General features: G+C 42.5%; 1 protein-coding gene across 4 annotated transcripts in view; it reads left to right on the top strand.

The window, feature by feature from the left end:
- actr5 (actin related protein 5) overlaps positions 1 to 25,416 on the top strand; it is an 82,450-nt gene that overhangs the window by 37,468 nt on the left and 19,566 nt on the right. For all 4 annotated transcript variants that reach the window (XM_073062054.1, XM_073062052.1, XM_073062055.1 and 1 more), the window contains 2 exons: positions 11,675 to 11,892; positions 22,386 to 22,568. In XM_073062054.1, coding sequence (XP_072918155.1) covers positions 11,675 to 11,892; positions 22,386 to 22,568 — 401 coding nt within the window. The remainder of the gene's footprint in view (positions 1 to 11,674; positions 11,893 to 22,385; positions 22,569 to 25,416) is intronic.

Here is a 25,416-nt window from a genome sequence, read left to right as displayed (position 1 = left end):
ATATCATATTTTTTACTGAGTTAAGTATTGTATGTAATTAGTTTTGCTACAACAAGTGTATGGGACATTGGAAAAAAGTTGAATTTCCCCATGGGGATGAATAAAGTATCTATCTATCTATCTAGTCAAAAAATGCTAAGGAAATGTGCACTGCTTGAATTGCAGCTACTATTCTAAAGTAGGAAATGAAACTATCTTGTACACAGGTCTTTCAAACAGCAACATCCTAAAGATTGTTTTCTATAGTGAAACTGATTAGAACAGAACAGGAACAGGCCTTTCGACCCAGCATGTAATGCCAAACCAAATACATTCATAATCAAATGGCCAACTAAGCCAGTGCCTTGTGCAAATAAGATGCCCGTGTCCTTCCATTTTCCTCTTATTTATATGCCTATCTAAACAACTCTTAAAAATTTCTAATGTGTCTTCATCTACTACACCCAAGGCATCGTATTCACGCTGTGCAAAAATAACTAAAATGAAAATTTGCTCCTCTCGTCTCTGTTGAAATTACCCCTTCTCACCTTAAATGCTTGCCCTCTGGTATTAGATACAGTATTTCAACCCTGGAAAAAGATGCTGTCTGTCAACTCTTTTTATGCCTCGTAATATTATGAACCTCTGTCAGATCTCACTGCAGCCTTCCCCACTTTTCCCAGAGAAAACAATCTGAGTTGGTCCAACCTCTTGTTATAGCACATGCAATACAAACCTGGACAATGCAAACACCCATGTCAGGATGCAATTCATAGGCTATAGCTCAATGTTTTAACATCATCATTCCTACAGTTCTGATCAATAAGCTACAGAACCTGGGTCCCTGTACCTCCTCCTTCAGTTGGATTCTTGACGTCCTAACTGGAAGACGAATATCTGTGCAGATTGGTATTAAGAACTCCTCCTCGCAGACGATCAAAACTAGTACACTTCAGGGATGTATACTTGACCCACAGTTCTACTCTCCTTATGTCCATGACTGTGTGGCTAGGCGTAGCTCCAATGCCATCTATAAATTTGCTGATGATACAACCATTGTTGGCAGAATCCCAGATGGAGATGAGAGGTCGTACAGGAGCGAGATATACCAACTAGTTGAGTGGTGTCGCAGCAACAGCCTTGCATTCAACATCAGTACGGCCAAAGAGCGGATCGGGGACTGCAGAAGGATAGGTTGAGGGATCACAAACCAATCCTCACAGAGGGGTCAGAACTGAAGAGAGCGAGCAATTTCAAGTTCCTGGATGTCAAGATCTCTGAGGATCTAACCTGGTCTCAATATACGGATGCAGCTATAAAGAAGGCAAGACTAGCTACATTTCATTAGGAGTTTGAAGAGATTTGGCTTGTCACCTAAGACACTTGAAAGCTTCTACAAAGGTACCGTGGAGAGCATTCCGTCAGGCTGTAACACTGTCTGGTTTTGCGGGGGGGGGGGGGGGGGGGAGTTACTGCACAGGACAGAAAGAAAGTTGTAAAGTTAGTCAGCTCCCTCTTGAATACTAGCCTCCATAGTACTCAAGACATCTTCAGAGAGCAGTGCCTCAGAAAGGTGGCTCCATCATAAAGGACTCCCACCACCCAGAACCCTCTTCTCATCGTTACCATCAGGAAGGAGGTACAGAAGCCTGAAGGCACACACTCAGCGATTCAGGAACAGCTTCTTCTTGGTCTTATGCTATCTGATTCTTAAATGTACACCGAACCCATGAACGCTATCACTTATTATTTGTTTTTACACTATTTTTAATTTAACTATTTAATATATTTTTTTAATTCAGTTTTTTCCCTATATTATCATGTATTGCATTGTACTGCTGTCGCAAAGACAACAAATTTTACAACGTATGCAGTTGACATTAAACCTGATTTTGATTCTGATTTTCTAATCCAGGCAGCATCCTGGTAAACCTCTTCTGCACTGTCTCCAAAGCCATGACATCCTTCCTATATTGGGGTGACTAGGAGTGTATGCAATACTCCCAATCCAGCCTAACTAGAATTCTATAAAGCTACAACATAGATTACTGATTTCTAAACTTAATGCCTTGACTAATAAAGGCAAGTATGCCATAAGCCACCTGAACTGCCCTATCAACCTGTGTAGCTACTTTCTGGGAGCTATGACTTTATATCCCAAGATTCCTTTGCTCAGCAACAGGACTTTGTGATATGGTGCAACTCAAACTACCTGCGTCTCAATATCACCAAGACCAAGGAGATGGTGGTGGACTTTAGGAGATCTAGGCCTCATATGGAGCCAGTGATCATTAATGGAGAATGTGTGGAGCAGGTTAAGACCTACAAGTATCTGGGAGTACAGTTAGACGAGAAGCTAGACTGGACTGCCAACACAGATGCCTTGTGCAGGAAGGCACAGAGTCGACTGTACTTCCTTAGAAGGTTGGCGTCATTCAATGTCTGTAGTGAGATGCTGAAGATGTTCTATAGGTCAGTTGTGGAGAGCGCCCTCTTCTTTGTGGTGGTGTGTTGGGGAGGAAGCATTAAGAAGAGGGACGCCTCACGTCTTAATAAGCTGGTAAGGAAGGCGGGCTCTGTCGTGGGCAAAGTACTGGAGAGTTTAACATCGGTAGCTGAGCGAAGGGCGCTGAGTAGGCTACGGTCAATTATGGAAAACTCTGAACATCCTCTACATAGCACCATCCAGAGACAGAGAAGCAGTTTCAGCGACAGGTTACTATCGATGCAATGCTCCTCAGACAGGATGAAGAGGTCAATACTCCTCAATGCCATTAGGCTTTACAATTCAACCGCCAGGACTTAAGAACTTTTTAAAAGCTATTATTAATGCTTTTTGAGATAGTGATTTAGATGCATATCATATTTTTTTACTGAGTTAAGTATTGTATGTAATTAGTTTTGCTACAACAAGTGTATGGGACATTGGAAAAAAAGTTGAATTTCCCCATGGGGATGAATAAAGTATCTATCTATCTATCTATCTAAAGAGTCTTGCCCCTCTGTACTGTCTCTTTACATTTGACCTACCAAGGTGCAAAATTTCACATTTGGTTGAGTGAAGCTCCATCTGCCATTTCTCTGCCCATATCTGTAGTTGATCTATAATCCTACTCTAGTCTTTGCCAATCATCTACACTATTCGCAACACCCAATCTTCATACCATTTGTACACTTACTAACCCACCCATCTATGTTTTCAGCCTCTTAATTTATATACATCACAAGCAGCAGAAGTCCTAGTATAGATCCCTGCGGAACACCACTAATCATAGGCCTCCAGCTAGAAGAAGACCCTTTGATCACTACCCTCTGTTTTCTATGTCCAAGCCAGTCCTGAATCCTAACGGCTGTTGATTACATGGACTTAATCTTCTAGATGAGTCTTCCATGAGAGATCTCATCAGCTACCTTACTGAATTCTACGTGGACAACATCCACAGCTCTATCTTCGTGAATCACCCGCGTCACCTTGTCAGAAAACCCAATCAAGTTAGTAAGACATGACTTGCCCTGCACAAAGCCATGCTGGTTCTCCCTAACTAGGCTATGGTTTTCCAACTCCTATCCCTAAGAATTCTTTCCAGTAACCTCCCTACCACTGACGTGAGACTAGGAATAAATTTCAGCCAAGACTACTGGGAGGTCTTCCTTCTCCCTTGTATAGTACCTTGCAATACGTTACATTCACCTGAGGATATGTTTTCTTGCCTCTGAAGGAGCAGGTTTTGGGTCCAGAGACTTAATCACACAACCCCTAGGCTCATCCCCTCAGCATCTTACTGAGGAAGTCCTAAACATTTTCCTTCCTGCCCTGTCAGTAGAAGATACAAAAGACAAAGCATGTACCATTAGGGTCAAGGACACTTCTTGAATGGACCTCTTGTTTAATAAGATGGACTTTTGATCTCACAACCTAATTCATCATGACCTTGGACCTTGCTCTCTGCCTGCCCTGCACTTTCTCTGTAAGTGTAAAACTATATTCTGCATTCTGTTACTGCTTTTCCCTTTAACTACCTCACGTTACCAAGAAAATAATAATTGCTAGGTCATTATCACATTGCTCATATGTGGGACTTGGTGTAGACAAATTGGCTGTTTTTTTTTTCCCTTTAGTTACAGCATTAAATACTTCATGAGTATAATTTGCGATGTACTGAATGGTGATATACAAATGCATTTCTTTCCTCCTCCCTCTCTGATAACATAGCTTTGTGCTTTTCCCTTTTAATGCTTGCTTTGATCAGTTTTGTTATTTGAGTGTCGATCATGCTTTAAAAGTACGCCTGTCTCGTGTTAGACGGTGCAAGCTCTGGTGAAATTCATCCTAAGTTATTTTAGGGAGGTACCTCCCTATCACCTGATAGACATAACAATGAAAACCAGACCCTAGCAAAAGGATTGAGGTAATTTATAAAAGAATTCTTCAATAAGGCCAAACCACTTGGTTTCCAGGTTCCTGGTTAATTAGTCCAATTTTATGCCACATATGTTTTCCACCTGTTAGTTTATGATTCTGCTGAGCTGTAAGCAGAACTATATTTCATCGTCTTTATAGATGTCAGGTTTTCAAATGGTGACACAGGCATATTTTCAGTCATATTTATAGCTGGTTACTTCATCTGACCAGTTATTGAAACATCTATAAATAGTTCACTTCTACAATCGTGCATCCAATATCCCAGTTTTTTGGGAACATGATCAACAAGGTCTGTATTTATAAAGGAGTTCTAACATGGAGAGGTGCATTGTAGTTAAAGTTCAAAGCAAGTTTATTAAAGTACGTATATGTTACTGTATATTACCTTGAGATTTATTTTCTTACAGGCATTTACAGGAAAATAGATTTTACAAAAAAAATGTGCATAAACAAAGACTGACAGGCAGCCAATATCCATAGAGGGCAAATAAAATAAATAATACTGGGGACATAAGTTGTCAAGAGTCCTTGAAAGTGAGTCCATAGGTTGTCAAATCTGTTCAGAGTTGCAGTGATCTTCAAGTGCCTGATGACCATAGGGCAAAAATTGTTCCTGAACCTGGTGGTGTGGGACCTAAGGCTTCTGTAGTGAGAAACGTGGAAGTCTTTGATGATGGATGCTGCTTTCTTGTGGCTCAATGGTGGGAAGGGCTTTGCCTGTGAAAACGGTGCTGAATCGCCCACTTTCTGTAGTCTTTTCTGTTCCTGGGCATTGGTGTTTCCATATCAGGCTGTGATGCAATCAGTTGGGATACTCTTCACTATGCACATAAAGAAGTTTGTCAAAGTCTTTGGTGACATGCCGAATCTACACAAATGTTCAAGAAAGACGAGTGCTGTTGTGCCTTTTTTGTGATGACACTTGTGTGCTGGTCCCAGGACAGATGATTTGATATATTATAAGGAATTTAAAGTAGCTGACCCTCTCTACCTCTGATCCCATAATGTGGAGTGGCTTATGGACCTTTGGCTTCTTTCTCTGTTGTCGATAATCAACTCTTCGGTTTTGTTGGGGTTGAGTGAGAGGCTGAAGTGACAAACAAAAACTGACATCAAGCCAAGGGATCGGTTTGATCTTGGGCAGCTTGTAGTTTAAGTGTCATCATTTGAAGGAGGCAAGAGAGATGGAGTGGTTTGGAAAGAGTACTGGAGTTTGGACTTGATGATTGAGGAGGTACAAGAGGCATGAATCAAAGGAACACATTCCTTAGGAGTGTTGTAGGTCTGAGGAAGTCATGGCCGTGGAGAAGTTTGAACATTATGATATTTATAGAATTGTTCGGGTGAACTAGGAACCTTTGTCTATCAGCAAACATACTAATGATGGCAAAACATAAAGGTGTGTCAGAATTCCCCTGAAGGGAGAAGGAAAAGGTGGTAGAAATCTCAATCATTGCGCTCCAAGCTCCATCTACTTACTAATCCAGACCTTTAAAAGGTATGACACCAAATTTTCTTTAAATGGCAAAGACTGTGCTACCCAGCCTTATTCTTCCTTGCATTTCCTTATAGGCTGGTGAAGTACAGACTGTCTGGAGTATCAGCTGGAGCAGAATGTCATTCCCTGGTCGATGTGTCAGTTTGCTAAAAAATACTGGCCCTATCCCTCCCTCCCTGCTTGACTTGTTAATCTGACGAAATTTAAATATCATTCAGAACTTGCTGTAATTCTGGATTAAATTACATTTTGTACTCTTATTAATGGATCTGTGACAAAACCTGGTTACTAAAGTCGCAAGGCGTTGCAGATGCTGTAAAGTGGAGCAACCTGAAGCCCAAAGGTCCGAGGCGGCCTTACCTGGAGCTGGAAGCCTATCTATATGTGTGTTTAAATGGGGGGGGGGGGGGGTTGTTGCTTGTTATATGTTGGCTGCATGTCGTCCTGCTGAACATTATGGGCACATGATATTTGTGCTGGAAGTGTGACGACACTTACAGGCTGACCCAGCACGTCCTCAGACTGTGTTGGTTGTTAATGGAGAAGACACATTTCTCTCTGTACGTTTCAACATACATGTGAGTACCAGGTAAATCTGAATCAACAAGCTGCTGGAGAAGCTCAGTGGGTTGTGCAGCATTTATGTGGGGAGAGGAACTGCTAGCATTTAGGATTGAAACCCTGCATCAGGTACTTTTACTATTTATTGAGATACAATGTAGAATAGACCCTTCCGGTCCTTTGAGCCATGGTGCCCAGCAACCCCAATTTAACTGTAACCTAATCACGGGAGAACTTACAATGACTAGTTAACCCACCAACTGGTGTTCCTTTGGACTATGTGTGGAAACCGAAGCACTCGGAGGAAACCCATGTGGTTATGGGAAGAACGTACAAACACCTTGTAGACAGTAACGGGAATTGAATCCTGGTCACTGGTACTGTAAAGTGTTGGCTAACCACCACCTTACTGTACTGCCCTTCTGATGGAGGCTTTCGGCCCAAAAAGTCAAAACTTCCTTTCCTCTCACAAAATCTGCATGATTTGCTGAGTTCCTCTAGCAGGTTGTTTGTTACTCAAAATGCATAGAAACTTAGAAAATCTACAGCACAATTCCGGCCCTTCGGCCCACAAAGCTGTGCCGAACATGTCCTTAACCTGAGAAATTACCCAGGGTTACCCATAGCCTTCTATATTTTTCTGAACTCCATATACCTATCCAGGAGTCTCTTAAAAGACCCTATCGTATCCGCCTCCACCACTGTTGCCGGCAGTCCATTCTACGCTCTGACACCTTACCCCTGACATCTCCTCTGTACCTACTTCCAAGCACCTTAAAACTGTGCCCTCTCATGTTAGCCATTTCTGCCCTGGGAAAAAGCCTCTGACTATCCACATGATCAATGCCTCTCATCATCTCACACACCTCTATCAGGTCACCTCTCATCCTCCGTCGCTCCAAGGAGAAAAGGCCGAGTTCACTCATCCTATTCTCATAAGGCATGCTCCCCAATCCAGGCAACATACTTGTAAATCTCCTCTGTGCCCTCTCTATAGTTTCCACATCCTTCCTGTAGTGAGGTGACCAGAACTGAGCACAGTACTCCCAAGTGGGGTCTGACCAAAGTCCTATATAGCTGCAACATTACGTCTCGGCTCTTACATTCAATCCCACGATTGATGAAGACCAATGACCTACCAAAATGACCCACTTCACACTTATCTGGGTTGAACTCTATCTGCCAGTTCTCAGCCCAGTTTTGCATCCTATCAATGTCCTGCTGTAACCTCTGACAGCCCTCCACTCTATCCACAACACCTCCGACTTTTGTCATCAGCAAATTTACTAACCCATCTCTCCACTTCCTTATCCAGGTCATTTATAAAAATCACAAAGAGTAAGGGTCCCATAACAGATCCCTGAGGCACCCCACTGGTGACTGACCTCCATGCAAAATATGACCAGTCGACAAACACACTTTGCCTTCTGTGGGCAAGCCATTTCTCGATCCACAAAGCAATTTCCCCTTGGATCCCATGTCTCAATAACCTTTGAATGGGGTACCTTGTCAAATGCCTTGCTGAAATCCATATACACTACATCTACTGTTCTACCATTATCAACGTGTTTAGTCACATTCTTAAAAAAATTAAATCAGGCCCATAAGGCATGACCTGCCTTTGACAAAGCCTTGCTGATTATTCCTAACCATATTATGCCTTGCCAAATGATCATAAATCCTGCCTCTCAGGATCTTCTCCTTCAACTTACCAACCACTGAAGTAAGACTCACTGGTCTATAATTTCCTGGGCTATTGCTACTCCCTTTCTTGAATAAGGGAACAACATCCGCAACCCTCCAATCCTCTGGAACCTCTTCCGTCCCCATTGATGATGCAGAGATCATCACCAGAGGCTCAGCAATCTCCTCCCTTGCCTCCCATGGTAGCCTGGGGCACATCTTGTCCGGTCCGGTGACTTATCCAACTTGATGCTTTCCAAAAGCTCTTGCACATCCTCTTTCTTAATATCTACATGATCAAGCTTTTCAGTCTGCTGTAGGTCATCCCTGCAATCGCCAAGATCCTTTTCTGTAGTGAATACTGAAGCAAAGTATTCATTAAGTACCTCTACTATCTTCTCCGGTTCTATACACACTTTTTCACTGTCAAATTTGATTGGTTCTATTCTCTCACATCTTCTCCTCTTGCTCTTAACGTACTTGTAGAACGCCTTGGGGTTTTCCATAATCCTGTCCGCCAAGGCCTTCTCATGGCCCCTTCTGATTCTCCTAATTTCCTTCTTGAACTCCTTCCTGCTAACCTTATAATCTTCTAGCTTTCTATCATTACCTAGCTTTTTGAATCTTTCGTAAGCTCTTCTTTTCTTCTTGACTAGATTTACAACAGCCTTTGTACACCATGGTTCCTGTACCCTACCATCCTTTCCCTGTCTCATTGGAAGGTACCTATGCAGAACTCCAAGCAAATATTCCCTGAACATTTGCCACATTTCTTCCATACATTTCACGGAGACTATTTGTTTCCATTTTATGCTTCCAAATTCCTGCCTGATAGCCTCATATTTCCCCCTTACTCCATTTAAACGCTTTCCTAACTTGTCAGTTCCTATCCCTCTTCCAGTGCTATGGTAAAGGAGATAGAGTTGTAATCACTATCTCAAATGCTCTCCCACTGAGAGATCTGACATTTCCTAATACCAGATCAAGTACAGCCTCTCCTCTTGTAGGCTTATCTACATATAGTGTTGAAAAACCTTCCTGAACACACCTAACAAACTCTACCCCATCTAAACCCCTCGCTCTAGGGACATGCCAATCAATATTTGGGAATTTAAAATCTCCCATCACGAGAACTCTTATTATTACACCTTTCCAGAATCTGTCTCCCTATCTACTCCTCAATGTTCCTGTTACTATGGGGTAGTCTATAAAAAACACCCGGAAGAGTTATTGACCACTTCCTGTTCCTAACTTTCACCCACATGGACTCCGCGGACAATTCCTCCTTTATGGCCGTGACACTATCTCTGATCAACAGTGCAACGCCCCCACCTCTTTTGCCTCCCTCCCTGTCCTTTCTGAAACATCTAAAACCCGGCACTCGAGGTAACCATTCCTGCCCCTGAGCTATCCAAGTCTCTGTAATAGCCGCAACATCATGGCTCCAAGAACTGATCCATGCTCTAAGCTCATCCGCTTTGTTCATAATACTCCTTGCATTAAAATGAACACATGTCAAACCATCGGTCTGAGCACGTCCCTTCTCGATCACCTGCCTATCCTCCCTCTCGCACCTTCTCCAAGCTTCTCTATTTGTGAACCAACTGCCTCTTTCTCCGTCTCTTCAGTTTGGTTCCCACCCCCCAGCAATCCTAGTTTAGTCTCAGCAAAAGCTTCCCTGCCAAGATGTTGCCCCCCCCCCCCAACGGGATTCAAGTGTAACCCGTCCTTTTTGTACAGGTCACTCCTGCTCCAAAAGAGGTCCCAAGGATCCAGAAATCTGAATCCCTGCCCCCTGCTCCAATCCCTCAGCCACGCATTCATCCTTCACTTCTCTCTATTCCTATACTCGCTGTCGCGTGGCACAAGGAGTAATCCTGAGATGACTACCCTTGTGGTCCTGCTTCTCAACGTCCTAACTCCCTGTAGATGTTCTTCGTTTAATATCTAGGCTTGATGTTCAGCTGCTTTGTTCCACTTGTGTTTTAACAACCAGAACAGAAATCCTGGAAATCCAAGGCTGTATCAATTCAAGGTGAAAGGCCGGTTATAAAATCACAAGGCTTTTGTAGTGGTCAGCAGCAAAAGTATACGGTAAATCAAAATCTTGGAGTTCCCTTCCTGACGTCCTGAGACCATTCTATTCACACCACCTTCAACTATTCAAAGATGAGTGTGGACCAATGATGATGTCAGTGGTCATGTTGCCAGAAAATAAGTTTATTGCCCCAAATATCAGGATGAGAAAAATCTTGCACATGATTTAAAAAAAAAACAACTGTGTTTTTGGATCGAGGAAGCTGGACTCTGACATTGATTTTTTATTAGAACTAATATTGATTTATTATTGTCACATGTACCTAGATACTGTGCAAAGCTTTTGTATGCATGCCATTCAGATAGATTATTCCATACAGAAGTAGATTGCAGGAGTACAAAAAGATTTTTAAAAAAATGCAGAATGTAGTGTTACAGTTATAGAGGAAGTGTAGTGCAGGCAGTCAAGGTTCAAGGTACATTTATTATCAAAGTATGTATGTAGTATATAACTCCAAAATTCATCTTCTCCAGACAGCCATGAAACAAATGTAACTCTGGCTTCGGCTAGCGACTTAATATAGGGGGTGATAGCCCCCGGCCTGGCCAAACTTAAGAAATCTCGTTTGGGTGGATGTTCGGCGATGTGTCCCTGTTACAAATCAGTATCCCGAGATAACAAACAGTACACACTATGTGATTAAATGATTGAGCTTTATAATTCTTACTTTGATTATATGGTTAGTAAAGAAAACAAAATAAAAAGCACAAAGGGCCCATTCTCATGAAACAGTCTATTGCGCAATGTTGGAGCTCACTGTTTGTTCTTCTGTTCCCATCGACCTCCGAGTGTAGCCGCCCCTCAGATGCTTGCTCCTCAGTCTGCTCCATCTGGTGGTCTCTCCATTCGCATCTTCTCTCCTCATCTCTCTCTGGTAACAGACCGCGAAAATTGCTCTTCCAGACTCAAGACACAACAACATTTCTCTCATTGGATAAGCCCCCCTCCCCCCCCACAATTCCAAGCCCTGTTATCTCCACTCATAACCTAAACTTTGCTGCTACAGAGAAACCATTACATTAGCAGTGAAACAATACAGAGAGGCCATTACGTTAGCAGAAAAACCTTACAGCACGTTACACAAAGAACACCATGGAGGCTGTTCAAAGAAAAATATCCACCCTCTCCCACGCGCAAAAGAAATCACGCAAACAGCAACAAAAACATCAAACCCCAACCCATGCAAAATAAAAACATTGTGCAAATGGCAACAAGAAGAACAAACCCCCGAAACCCCCTCCCCTACATGCAAAACAAATTGCGCAAATGGCATCAAGAACAAAAAGCCCCACAAGGGGCAATGGCTGTGTGAATTGAGAGATCAAGACTTCAGTATTTATTGTTTTAGAGATTAGTTCAAGAGTCTTACAACAGTGAGATAGAAGCTGAATTTTGTGTTTCAACTGAGAAATGGCTTTGATCCCTTCTCCAGAACTTGGCCTGTGGAAGCTCCCAGACTTCTATGAGAAAAATATTCACCGAATGCAGCTTCCCTTTAACAACAAGCTCCTGGCTAGCACCTTGACGGTGGAGGAGAAGATGGAACGGAGGCAACAACAAGTACGCAGGCTGCAGGAGCTCAACGCTCGACGTAGGGAAGAAAAGCTGCAGCTTGACCAAGAAAGGCTGGAAAGACTACTCAGCATCCAGGTAACGGATCAGCACCACAGTTTTGAAAGGTTTGCGGATGCTAGAAATCTAAAGCAATGCACACACATGAGCTGGAGGACCTCGGGAGGTCCTGAAGAAGGATCTCAGCCTGAAATGTTGGCTGTTTATTCATTTCCATAGATGCAGCCTGACCTGCTAAACTCCAGAATTGTATGTATGCTGCTTTGAAAAGTGATTCTTCCATGTTGAGTCTTCATCTTAGTGTTAGAGCCCACAGTTAAATCCTGTCTTGGTGCTGTCTTGTGAAGTTTGTATGTTTTTCCTGTGATTGTGTAGGTCTTCTCCTCCTGCACGATTTCCTCCCACGTCCCGTACAGGCGCGAGCTGTTATATTAAAGACTCACTGCAATTGCCCCTTATGTGTAGGTGAGTAAGAATCAGGGAAGTTGATGAGAGTTTGGGTAAAAGAAAAGAAAAATGGAATTAATATAATATTCTGTACTCGTTGGAGTTTAGAAGAATGAAGGGGGATCTGACAAATATTGAAAGGCTTAATAGCCTCATAGAAAGATGTCCTTTTAAAATGGTGATAAGGAGGAATTTCTTTTGCTAGAGGATGGTGAGTCTGAGGAATTCATTGCAGAGGAGGCCAAGTCCTCAGGTATATTTAAAATGGAGGTTGATAGTTTCTTGATCAGTGAAGGCATCAAACATTATGAAGAGAAAGTAGGAGAATAGGGTTGAGAAGGAAAATAAATTAGCCATGATTGAATGGATTAAGCATATCAAGTGTATCGGAAAGATAGGTTAGTAGACAGAGGGGGTGGTGTGACTGTGCATAAGAAATAATATTAAATCATTAAAAAGGGATGACATAGGATCAGAAGGTGTAGAGTCTCTATAGGTTGAGTTAAGAAATGGCAAGGATAAAAGGACCCTAATGGTAGTTGTATCTAGGCCTCCAAACAGCAGCCAGGATGTGGATTACAAATTACAGCAGGAGATAGAAAAGGCGTGTCAGAAGGGCAATGTCATGGTAATCATTGGGGATTTTAACATGAAAGTGGATTGGGAAAACCAGGCCAGTACTGGACCTCGAGAGAGAATTTGTAGAATGTCTAAGGGATAACTTTTTAGAACTGCTTGTTTAGCGCACTAGGGGATCAGCTGTGCTGGATTGGGTGTTGTGCAATGATCTGGAGTTGATAAGAGAGCTTAAGGTTAAGGGACCCTTATGGAACGGTGATCATAATATGGTTGAGTTCACTTTAAAATTTGAGAAGGAGAAACTAAATTCCAATGTGTCGGTATTTCAGTGGAATAAAAGACATTACAATGGCATGAGAGGGGAACTGGCCAAGGTTGGCTGGAAAGGAACACTAGCAGGAAGGGCAGCAGAGCAGCAATGGCTGGAGTGTCTGCGAAAAGTGAGGGAAGCGCAAGACAGATGTATTCCAAATGAGAAGAAATTTTTGAATGGAAGAAGGAAACTACCGTGGCTGATAAGTGAAGTCAGAGCCAAAGTAAAAGCAAAAGAGAGGGCATAAAAGGAAGCCAAAGTTGGTGGGAAGATAGAGGATTGGGAAGCTTTTAAAAACATGTAGAAGGAAACTAAGAAGGTCATTAGGAAGGAAAAGTTGAATTATGAAAGGAAGCTGGCAACTAATATCAAAGAAGATACTAAAAGCTTTTTTAAGTATATAAAGGGTAAAAGGGAGTTGAGAGTAGATATAGGACCAATAGAAAATGACACGAGATTTTGTAATGAGAGACGCAGAGATGGCAGAGGAATTGAATGCGTATTTTGCATCATTCTTCACTGTGGAAGACATCTGCAGTATACCGGACATTCAAGAGTGTCAGGGAAGTGAAGTGTGTGCAGTGAAAATTACGACTGAGAAGGTGCTGAGGAAGCTTAATAGTCTGAGGGTGGATAAATCTGGACCTGATGGAATGTACCCTCGGGTTCTGAAGGAAGTAGCTGGAGAGATTGCGGAGGCATTAACAATGATCTTTCAAGAATTGTTAGATTTTGGCATAGTACCGGATGTCTGGAAAATTGCAAATTTTACTCCGGTATTTAAGAAGGGTGGGAAGTGGCAGAAAGGAAACTATAGACCTGTTAGCCTGACATCAGTGGTTGGGAAGTTGTTGGAATCGATTGTTAGGGATGAGATTAAGGAATACCTGGAGGCACATGACAAGATAGGCCAAAGCCAGCATGGTTTCCTGAAAGGAAAATCCTGCCTGACAAACCTACTGCAATTTTTTGAGGAAATTACAAGCAGGGCAGACAAAGGAGATACAGTAGATGTGGTGTACTTGGATTTTCAGAAGGCCTTTGACAAGGTGCCGCACATGAGGCTGCTTAGCAAGATAAGAGCCCATGGAATTACAGGGGAGTTACTAGCATGGGTGGAGCATTGGCTGATCAGCAGAAAACAGAGTGAATAAAGGGATCCTATTCTGGCTGGCTGCCGGTTACCAATGGAGTTCCACAGGGGTTGGTGTTGGGACCGCTGCTTTTTACGATGTATGTCAGTGACTTGGACTATGGGATTGATGGATTTGTGGCTAAATTTGCCTATGGTAGAAAGATAGGTGGAGGAGTGGGTAGTGTTGAGGAAACAGAGAGCCTGCAGAGGGACTTAGATAGTTTAGGGGATTGAGCAAAGAAGTGGCAAATGAAATACAATACTAGAAAGTGTATGGTCATGCACTTTGGTGGAAGAAATAAATGGGCAGACTTATTTAGATGGGGAGAGAATTCAAAATGCATAGATGCAAAGGGACTTGGGAGTCCTTGTGCAGGATACACTAAATGTTAACCTCCAGGTTGAGTCGGTTGTGAAGAAGGTGAATGCAATGTTGGCATTCATTTCTAGAGGTATAGAATATAAGAGCAGGGATGTGAACCTGAGGCACTCATAGAACCACACTTGGTGTATTGTGTGCAGTTTTGGGTTTCTTATTTTAGAAAGGTATACTGACATTGGAGAGGGTTTAGAGAAAATTCACAGAATGATTCCAGGAATGAAAAAGTTACAGTATGAGGAACATCTAGCAGCTCTTGGGCTGTATTTCCTGGAGTTCAGGAGAATGGGTTGGGGGGTGGGGGGAGAATCTCATAGAAATATTACAAATGTTAAAAGGCCTGAACAGATTAGATATAGCAAAGTTATTTCCCATGGTAGGGGAGTCTAGGACAAGAGGGCACGACTTCAGGATTGAAGGGCGTCCATTTAGAACAGAGGTTCAGAGAAGTTACTTTAGTCAGAGGTGGTAAATCTGTGGAATTTGTTGCCACAAGCAGATGTGGAGGCCAAGTCATTGGGTGCATTTAATGCAGAGATAGATAGGTTCTTGATTAGCCAGGGCATCAAAGGGTATGGGGTGAAAGCAGGAGAGGGCAGATGACAGGTAGAGTTGGATCAGCCCATGATGGAATGGCAGAGCAGACTCAGTGGGCTGAATGGCCTATTTCTGCTCCTGTACATCATGGTCTCAGGGATTAATCCAGCTCCTATGTCCTACGTCTTACATTGGTTGGAGTCCTTAATCTTTCAAACAAGTCTTGGGGTTTGTGTCTCCCTAGAAAGATACACGAGTGACAGAATCGCATTCCGTCAAACATAGTGGACCAGCATCAATTTGAACCAACGATGTTCTAATGTGACTGGTACTGACTGAGCAAAGCTGATTCTCTTGAAATGTTGCATTTTTTCATACCTACCTGCATCCTATTTCTCTGGAGAAAAATATAGAATTGGACAGTTGAGTATCCCAAATAGCTTTTACAGGGCTCAAGCTCCTCTGTGATTTAAAAACAGATTTAATAAGTCAGTGAGCATTAGTGACCCTTCTTGCAATCTTCAGTACAGGGATTGTTATTTTCAAATGTGCATCTGTCCAGCCTAAGCTAACAGGATGTAGAAATAATTGCAAAAACACACAAAATGCTTGAGGAATCCAGCAGGTCAGGCAGCATCTATGGAAATGAATAAACAGTTGACATTTCAGGCTGAGACCCTTCATCAGGTCTGAATAAAAAGGTTGATGGGAAGAGGCTTACTGGAAGGTGATAGGTGAAGCCAGGTGGGTGGGAAAGGTCAACGGCTGGAGAAGATAGAATCTGATGGGAGAGAGTAGTGGACAATAGGGGACAAGAAAAGAAGAGGGGACCAGAAGAAAGTAATAGGCAGGTGAGAGGAAGTGAAAGGTCATTGGGAGATAGAGGAGGTGGGTGTGGGGGGCCATTATCTCCTTTAATGTTTCTAGATAAATTAACTGATAAATTAAACTCAATTGTTTCCTTGGTATTGAAATATCTAGGAATTGCAACTTGTGTTGCCAGAGAGATGGAGGTAAATCATTGAATTATTATTTAGTTTGTTTGTCTGATGCCTGGGTCTAATTAGATAGTTCATTATACTATTGGATAATGCAGGGGTCATCAACTTTTATTGCACTGCGGACCGGCTGACGGTGGTGGGGGTTGTTAATCATGACCGGAATGCAGCGATACTCACAGGGGGTTCCTTATGTCCAGTCTATTCCGCAGTTTAGTTTTTGTGGCTCTCAGCACTTGCTTCTGTCCCGTTTGCCCACGTTTTTTCAGCTCAGAAAACTCAACGGGTTTGTCTTTAAGTGCAGGGTGCTTGGACTCAAGGTACCGAAGCAGTTTTTAGGGTTTCATTGCCTCATTAGACAGCCTCCCAGTCACCCCCCTGCCCGCTGCCAGACACCTTGGCCAGGTGTGGCTGGTCGTGGGTGGGGTGAGAGGACAAGGTAAGGGCCAGAGGTCCCCGTACTGGGGCCACGGCGGTCGCAGTCCGGACGAGCAAGGAGTGAGACAGGACGTGCGCCCGCCCCCCCACCCGTAGGATCTATCAGCTGACAAAAGTTTGGCTGGAGGAATGACTTTCAGTAGATCGCAGTGCGGTAGCTGCTCTGCTGCTCACGGAACCCTGAGCCCAAATTAGGTTGTCTGCGAATATTTTAACACCGGTCTCCCCACGAACATTCAGTGTGCTAAACAGGTTTAGAGGCGGCGCTCCAGGCCAGTAGCAACAGTACTTCTCGCCGGCCGTACAAGGCGGCTGGTTACCTGAGGCCAACCAGTGAACCCTGGCGCGAAAGTATCGCTGTGCTTAGGCGACTGATGACCTCACGTGGGTAATGACCTCGCGTGTGTACAAGTTCGACAGTCGGTGTGACAGGGAATGAGGAAAGGTGCAGCTGACTCATAATGTTTCATATCGCCAAATCACATTGTTTCCTCTCGGCCCGGTAGCACATGCTTTGCGGCCCGGTGGTTGGGGACCACTGGGATAATGTGATCCTCCCTATGTATGTTTCTGTTTAATGAATCATTGTTGCAATCGCCCTTTGATGCTTCCAGCCACCCCCTACATGCACTTGAGTACTTAAGTGCATCGATTTCTGGTCTGCCTCTCTGTGAACAAGGGAAGCAGCGTAGTCTCCTGGACGTGTATGTATTGTGTGAGGTGCCGCAGAGCAGACAGGGCGTGAAACTATTCTTCCATCTTCATCAGGCGACTACTTCAAAACCCTTCCACAAGTCCAAACACACATAGTATGTAAATAAACAATTAAATTTAGAGTGGGGAGTTCAGTTTTAAGAGTTTACTGTCGTAGACACCAGGATGCAGTGAAATTCCTTGCCCTGATGAAGCTCACAGAGTAAACCTACATGGTAATAATAAATGCGGCAATAAAAAGACAATGATCGCAAAGCATAAGAATGCTGCAAAGATTTGTAGTGCATAAAGACATAAAAAGGAATAACTAAGAAAGGAGGAGTTAAGAATTTGAGAGCACCGCTGCAAAGGGGGATGAAAGCTGAATAGTTCAGAAGCCTTCTGTCAGTGTAGCTCAGCTTTAGTTTGTCAACTAAAACACTCAAACTATAGATGCTCCTTGAAAACCATTCTGACTGGCTGTATCACCGTCTGGTATGGGGGTGGGGGGGTGGGGGGGGGGAAGGGTTGGTTGGCTACTGCACAAGATCGAAGTAAGTTGTAGAAACTTATAAAATTAGTCACATCCATCATGGGTACTAGCTTCCATAGTACCCAAGACATCTTCAAGGAGCGGTGCCTTAGGAAGGCGGTGTCCATCATTAAGGACCCCCAGCACCCAGGAAATGCCCTCTTCTCATTGTTACTGTCGGGAAGGAGGTACAGAAGCCTGAAAGAACACACTCAGCAGTTCAGGAACTGCTTCTCCTCTGCCATCCGATTTCTAAACAGATATTGAACCCAGGAGCATCACTTTTTATTTATTCCTTTTTGCACAACTTACTTTAATTCAGTTTTTTCTCTATTTATCATGTAGATTTTTCATATAGTTAAAAGACCTTTCAAATGAGTCTTAAAATGTGAATTCACCTGTGCTTTGAGACACAATTAACTGCAGTACCTGATTTCTACCAGTAGAAGGTAGTGTTTCAATGCAAATGAAAAGCTTTGTATCTGTGCAGCACTCGGCAGAAAATGGACCACATCTCAGTCAGCAGTTCCTTGCAGGTCAAACAACATTTCTTTATGTCATTACCAGAAAGTCTGAGGTTGCTGTGCATGTGTGTACACGTATGGAAGCACTGGGCTTGCTGGCAAATGTTCACAGTATTTTCCCCACTTTGCTGGCAGCTGTTTTAAGGTGTTTTCTCCACCTGTATTCTGATATTGTGTATTGATATTGATATTCAGTCAATCTAAAGTCCAATACTGGAGCATAAAAGTGGACTAATTCCATGCCCCTACATCGGACAATTTGCTCGAACAACCTGTATCAGGTTGAACCATAGGGAGTTGTCCCTTATTGATTCCAATACAGGGAGTGACCGTGAGGGATTTAAAGTGAGTTTCATTGTATAATTCACTTTAATTGTTTGCTTTTACTTGAATGCTTACTACTTACTGCCTGTTACGCCACTGGTGTTTAGGGCAGAAATGAAGGTCTTCCATCTCTGGCGGTATTCAGAACAGCCTTCATTGTGTCAGTAGCTTTCTTTCAGTTTACTGTTGGTCATGCAAGTCCCAGCTGGAGTCTCAGAAATACCATCGCACTCATGTGGAAGGGTTCTTCATCATTATTTCTGTAACAATTTTGTTTTACTAGTCAGGGTTGTTAGCCCTGAGCTTAACCCTGATCTGGAGCACTGGTGGACCACTCTTAGCCTGTCCTCTACCTTCTTGACCTGTTTGACATGGGTGACCCTCCCAAGAGCCAAAGCATAAAGCTCTGACTCCTGCCAACATAGTTCTTCAGGTCATTGAGGCATACAAGCCTCCAAACCCAACAACGAGGTTGTAGGCCTCTTGGAGGTTACTTGAACAGATTACAGGTTTGTATTTTGTCTTTGTGTTTTTAGTTTTAAAATATTGTAATTTTTACTTTTGTAATATGCTGTTTGTTTTAGCTTTTAAGTGTTCTTGAATTTTAAAAGTGTTCTGAGAATTGTTAGCTACTTTGACATCTGTCTGAAACATGGGTTGTGTTTTAGCCAGTTGTCTTCTCCAGCTTTTAATGGGCAAAGCTTGTTCAGGCTCCACTCCAAACGGTGGGCCTTGCTGTTATGGTTGGAGTTGATTTGTCCAGGAAACTTCCATTTAGAGATGTTGCCTGACTTGCTGAGTTCCTCCATGGGCCGTATGAATATGGTTGCTCAGCAGGAGGGGAATAAATATAAGAGCATAGAGGCAGGTTTCGGCCACTCCAGCCCCACATGCCTGCTTTTCCCCCACATCCCTACACAAATAATCATGGCTGATCTGCCCCAGGCCTCATTGCTTCTTCTGAACATGTGATTCTGCAGATGCTAGAAATCCAGAGAAACACACACAAAATGCTGGAGGAACTTGGCTCGTGCAGCATCTATGGAGAGGAATAAAGAGTTGGTGCTTTGGGTTGAGACCCTTCGTGTAGGTCTCTTCTTTCAGTTTCCTTTAGCCTTTAGTTCCCTGGTCTTTTTTAAAAAAAAAACTATTTCCCTTGTAAGTACCCCCATTGACCTAACTTCTCTAACTCTCCAGGTTATAGAAGTTCCTACACAGAACTGAGAAGTCCCTATACAACCTTGTTTTAAACCACCTTTTAATCTTTATCTCTACCCCCTCTTTTGAAATCATACAATCAGTTGAAATATCTGGTTATCTTCATTTTCATATCACTTGAGGGTCATTGATGTTTAGTAAAAACCACACCTCATTGTAAATTTCAAGTTATGTAGATCCAGTTTGTTTAGTTGTTCACAAAAGGACAAGCTTTTTCCAATTCACCTCTCCTTATTGCTCGTGCCCCAGAGGATAAGAATCCTTAGCTAAAGGTAAAGATCTTTCTTTGTTGCATGTTGCCTCGTACTGGACGTTTTTATCCTGTGATTTTCTAATCCAGGCAGCATCCTGGTAACACACACAAAATGCTGGTGGAACGCAGCAGGCCAGGCAGTATCTATAGGGAGAAGTGCTGTCGACGTTTTGGGCCGAGACCCTTCGTCAGGACTTTTGTGTGTGTTGCTTGAATTTCCAGCATCTGCAGATTTCCTCGAGCATCCTGGTAAATCACTTTGATACCCTCTCTAAAACCTGCAATCCCCTCCTGTAATGAGAGGAAGGCTGCAGAAACAAGTGAAATTTCTCTTTCAAATCCAAATTTTAGGGACAGCAGCCAGTGCCCAAAGTGCAAAACTTTGGCCTCATTATTTAAGAAAATATATACCAAGTGGTTGGCGGAGTGGAGATTAGTATCGACCAAAGGAGGTGTAAGACACTCCCTAAGAATAAAATATATTTTATCAACATCTTTCAAAATAGACCCATCTGGTTATCAACACAGCTGTGATGGTAGATTGCAATAGACAAGTCTGCCATATTTCCCAGCCAGTGTTTGCATGTTTGGCTAAAACCTCCTTAGGATGTCCTGAGGTGAAAGGCATTTACAAATGCAAAATTTGTAGTTCAGCTTGGGGAGTGAATATACCCATCAATGTGAATTGTGCTGTGCTCATCATTTGCTTGGCTTTTTATAATGCACATTTAAGGGCTGTTTCAAGTTGAGGCAAGTTCTGCTAGATACCTCTGAGTAAAATTGAGCCAGTATCTGTGACACATGATCAACATTATTGTTTTATTGTGAAAGAAAGTAAAGTGGCATTTTAAAAGTCACAATGTGATACAAAGGGTTTTCTGTAGGTGATGATGCCTTTATGTATTATTTTTTGTTGTGATTGAATCAACAGATAGTCATTAGCCCCTGTGTTTACACACAAACGTTAATGAGGTGACTTTCCAGTTGTTCTCGGGGAATCTAGATCAGGACATCACGAAGACAGGTGTTGTGCTGCACCCATCAGCAGTTCCAAACCTTTTGGGTGGTTGGGAAAAATGCTGGGGTGGGTGGGGCAGAAGTAACTAGCTTTTGAAATGTGGAATCCTGTTTTAGATACACTTCTGCAGTGACTACAAGGTCTTTGGACGTTACTGAATAATAATTTAGTGCTAAACTGGTAGTCCCATCTAATAAGTTGATGTATATAATTATATACTGTTGTCCTCAAGATGGAAATAACACACTCCGTGGCTAGTGTTGCTGTGCGTTTAACTGTGACAGATCTGAACTAATAATGAAATCTTTCATTTCTTCAATCTTGAACTCATTTACCTTAACAAAAAGAACAGATCTGTATAAATCTATTGTTCAACACCATACACTCAGTTGCCACTTTATTAGTCCACTTTAGGAACATGGTGTGGTTTTTGTTGCAGATTTGTATAAATTTATCATTCAACACCATACGCTCAATGGCCACTTTATTGGTACACTGTAGGAACATGGTGTGGTTTTCTGTTGCTATAGCCCATCCACTTCAAGGTTCAGCGTGTTGTGCAGTCAGATGTGCTCTTCTGAAACCCACTGTTGTAACGCGTGGTTAGTTGAATTTCTCTCACCTTGCTGTCAGCTTGAACCAATCTGATTGTTCTCCTGTTGCCTCTCTTATTAACAAAGTATTTACGTCCACAGATCTGCTGCTGACTGGATTTTCTTTTTGGTTTTTTTGCATTATTCTCTGTAAACTCTCGAGACTGAAAATCCCAGGAGATCATCAGTTTCTGAGATGATCAAACCAACCCACCTGGCATCAACAGTCATTCCATGGTCAAAGTCACTTAGGTCACACTTCTTCCCCATTCTGATGTTTGGTCTGAACAACAATTGAACCTCTTGACCACGTCTGCATGTTTTTTTTGCACTGACTGGCCACTGAATATATTTGCATTGCAATTAAAACAGAAGACGATGGAAGTAATCAACAGGTATGTGTGGAGTTCAAGTTTTAAGTCAAAGGCCCTTTGTCTGAACTGATACCTTTGAAATGAAACATTAACTTCTATTTCTCTTCCCACAGAAGCTACCTGACTATTTCCATCATCTATTTTTATTTCAGATTTCCACCATCTGTAGTATTTTTGTCTCTTTGTACTGAATTTCTGTTTTACTGTTCCTTTTAGGAGCTTCTCGAAGAAGGTATGATGGACCGATTTAAGCGTGCACTGTTGGAAATGAACATGGATTCTGCCGAGGAACTGCAGTCGTATATTAACAAGCTCAGCCTCGTCATTGAACAGACCAAACAAAAGATCCTGCAGGCAGAAGTGAATGTGGAGATTGATGTTGTGGACACAAAGCCAGATGTAAGTGTCAGTGGATCTTGAGGTTGTTTTCACTTGAAACGTTACCTACTGCCTGTTGCTGGCCTTGCTGTCCCTGTTAGATATGCAGCCGTCTTTCATGTACATTGTCATGCCAACGGTGGCAAATTACAAAACTGCTATGCAGTGTAGCTAGCCTTTAGCTTAGTAATAATCAGGAAAGGGACTCTGCATTCCTGTATTTTTGAGGAAATTGTTGGTGAGTTGGATTGCTGGTGGTCTGCATAAGACCATAGGAGCAGAATTAAACCATTTGCCCCATTGAGTCTGCTCTGCCATTGAATCATGGTTGATCCTCCCTCCCCTGCCACCCCCCAGCCCCACTCCCTGGCCTTCTACTGTAACCTTTGATGCCATGGCCAATCAAGAACTGATCAATCTCCGCCTTAAATACACCCAACAACCTGGCCTCCACAGCTGCCTGTGGTAACAAATTGCACAAATTCACCACCCTCTGGCTAAAGAAATTTCTCTGCGTCTGTTTTACATGGGTACCCCTCTATCCTGACGCTGTGTCCTCTTGTCCTAGACTCCCCCTCCATGGGAAACATCCTTTCCACATCTACTCTGTCTAGGCCATTCAACATTCGAAAGGTTTCAATGAAATCTCCCCTCTTCCTCCTAAATTCTAGTGAGTACAAGCCCAGAGCCATCACAGTGTTCATATAAGAACCCTTTCATTCCTGGAATTATCCTTGTGAACCTCCTCTGAATTCTCTCCAATGCCAGCACATCTTTCCAAAACTGTTCACAATACTCAAGGTGAGACATCACCAGTGCCTTATAAAGCCTCAGCATCACATCCCTGCTCTTCTATTCTGGACCTCTTTTTTAAAAAAAAATGCTAATATTGCATTTACCTTCCTTACCACTGACTCAACCTGCAGGTTAACCTTTAGGGTGTTCCGTACAAGGACTTCCAAGTCCCTTTGCATCTCAGATTTTTATATTTTCTATCTGTTTAGAAAATTGTCTGCATATTTATTTCCTCTACCAAAGTGCACAACCATGCATTTTTCAACATTGCATTTTGTTTGCCACTTTCTTGCCCATTCTCTTAATATGGTTAAAACTTTCCTCAACACTACCTCTCTACCAATCTTCATATCATCTGCAAACTTGGCAACAAAGCCATCTATTTCATCATTTATATAATTGATATACAGCATAAAAAGAAGCGGTCCCAACACTGACCCCTGCAGAACACCACTAGTCACCAGCAGTCAACCAGAAAAAGATCCTTTTATTCCCACTCGCTGCCTCCTACTAATCAGCCAATGCTCTACCCCTGCCAGTAAATTTCCTGTAATACAATGGGCTCTTAACTTGGTAAGCAGCCTCGTGTGGCACCTTGTCAAAGGCCTTCTGAAAATCAAATATACAACATCTACTGCATCCCCTTTATCTGTCCTACTTATCTCCTCAAAGAATTCCAACAGGTTCGTAGGCAAGATTTTCCCTTAATGAAACCATGCTGACTTTATCCTATCTTGTCCTGTGTCACCAAGTACTCCATAACCTCATCTTTAACAATGGACTCCAACATCTTCAACCACTGAGGTCAGGATAAATGATCTATGATTCCTTTTCTGCTGCCTCCCTCCTTTCTTAAAAAGTGGAGTGACTTTGCAATTTTCCAGTCCGCTGAAACCATGCCAGAGTACGTGATTCTTGAAAGATCATTACTAATACCTCCACAATCTCTACCACTACCTCTTTCAGAATCCAGCTAGCATGACCCAGCTTTAACCTCAAGATTATAATTACTTGCTCTGGAAATGATTTCTGTTTATTTTCTTCTTGCATGTTTATTTTGGTGAAGGTCAAGAGGAGGTTCATGAGAAATATCCCAGGAATGAAAGGGTTAATATATGAGGAGCATTTGATGGCTCTGGGCTTGTACTCACTGGAGTTTAGAAGCTGTCATTGAAATCTGTCGAATAATGGAAACTCTTTAAGTAGACATGGAGAGGATTTTTTTTTAAATAGTGGTGAGTCCGGGACCAGAAACACAGTCCTAGGATGCAAGGACATCCCTTGAGGAAAAAAGATGAAGAATTTCTTTAGCCAGAGTGTGGTGAATCTATGGAATTCGTTGCCATAGACAGCTTTGGAGGCCAAGACATTGGCTATATATGAAGCAGAGATTGATGAACTCTTGAGGGCTTCTAAGGTTATGGGAAGCAGGCAAGAGAATGGGGTTGAGACAGATAATAAATCAGCCATGATGGAATGGTCACTCACAGTAGCCCCCAATTTAAAGTATCATGCTCTGGGTAATAAAAGCTGAGTACCCCTTATCGGAAATGCCTGGGGCCAGACTTTCATTTCTGACTCTGAATTTGTGTGTTCCCGGTAAACAGTCTTTGTCTTGTACTTGTTCATCACACATATGTACTGATGCAGCCTTTCAGCACATTAGATTTTTATCTAGATCTATCTAGATTCAGAATATTAATGCTTTATCACCACAAATCTTCAAAAATTTAATGCAATACCTTTTCTTAAATTTCTGCAACCAGCCTACTAAATATTCACAATTGCCTTCAATTTTCAGTTTGTCGGGATAGATATTTTCTTATTTCATGATCAGCATACCGTTAAGCAGCATATGTTCACTCCACTGACAAATCCACTCTCTCAATACAAATTCGAGATCTTCACTTTTCGCTTTATGCAGTGTTTTTCTAATGTTCATTAACTTCTGCTCACTTCTCAGAACTGACGCTGTTGCATGAGAACCTTCTCAGCGCCTTGTGGAATTTTCCATTCATATTTCAAGGGTTTTCGAATTTTGGATTTCAATCTCTAATGCTTGTCCATGGATGAT

Source organism: Hemitrygon akajei, chromosome 11 (assembly GCF_048418815.1).
Source record: "Hemitrygon akajei chromosome 11, sHemAka1.3, whole genome shotgun sequence".
NCBI lineage: Eukaryota > Metazoa > Chordata > Chondrichthyes > Myliobatiformes > Dasyatidae > Hemitrygon > Hemitrygon akajei.
This window is presented reverse-complemented; position numbering and strand designations above follow the sequence as displayed.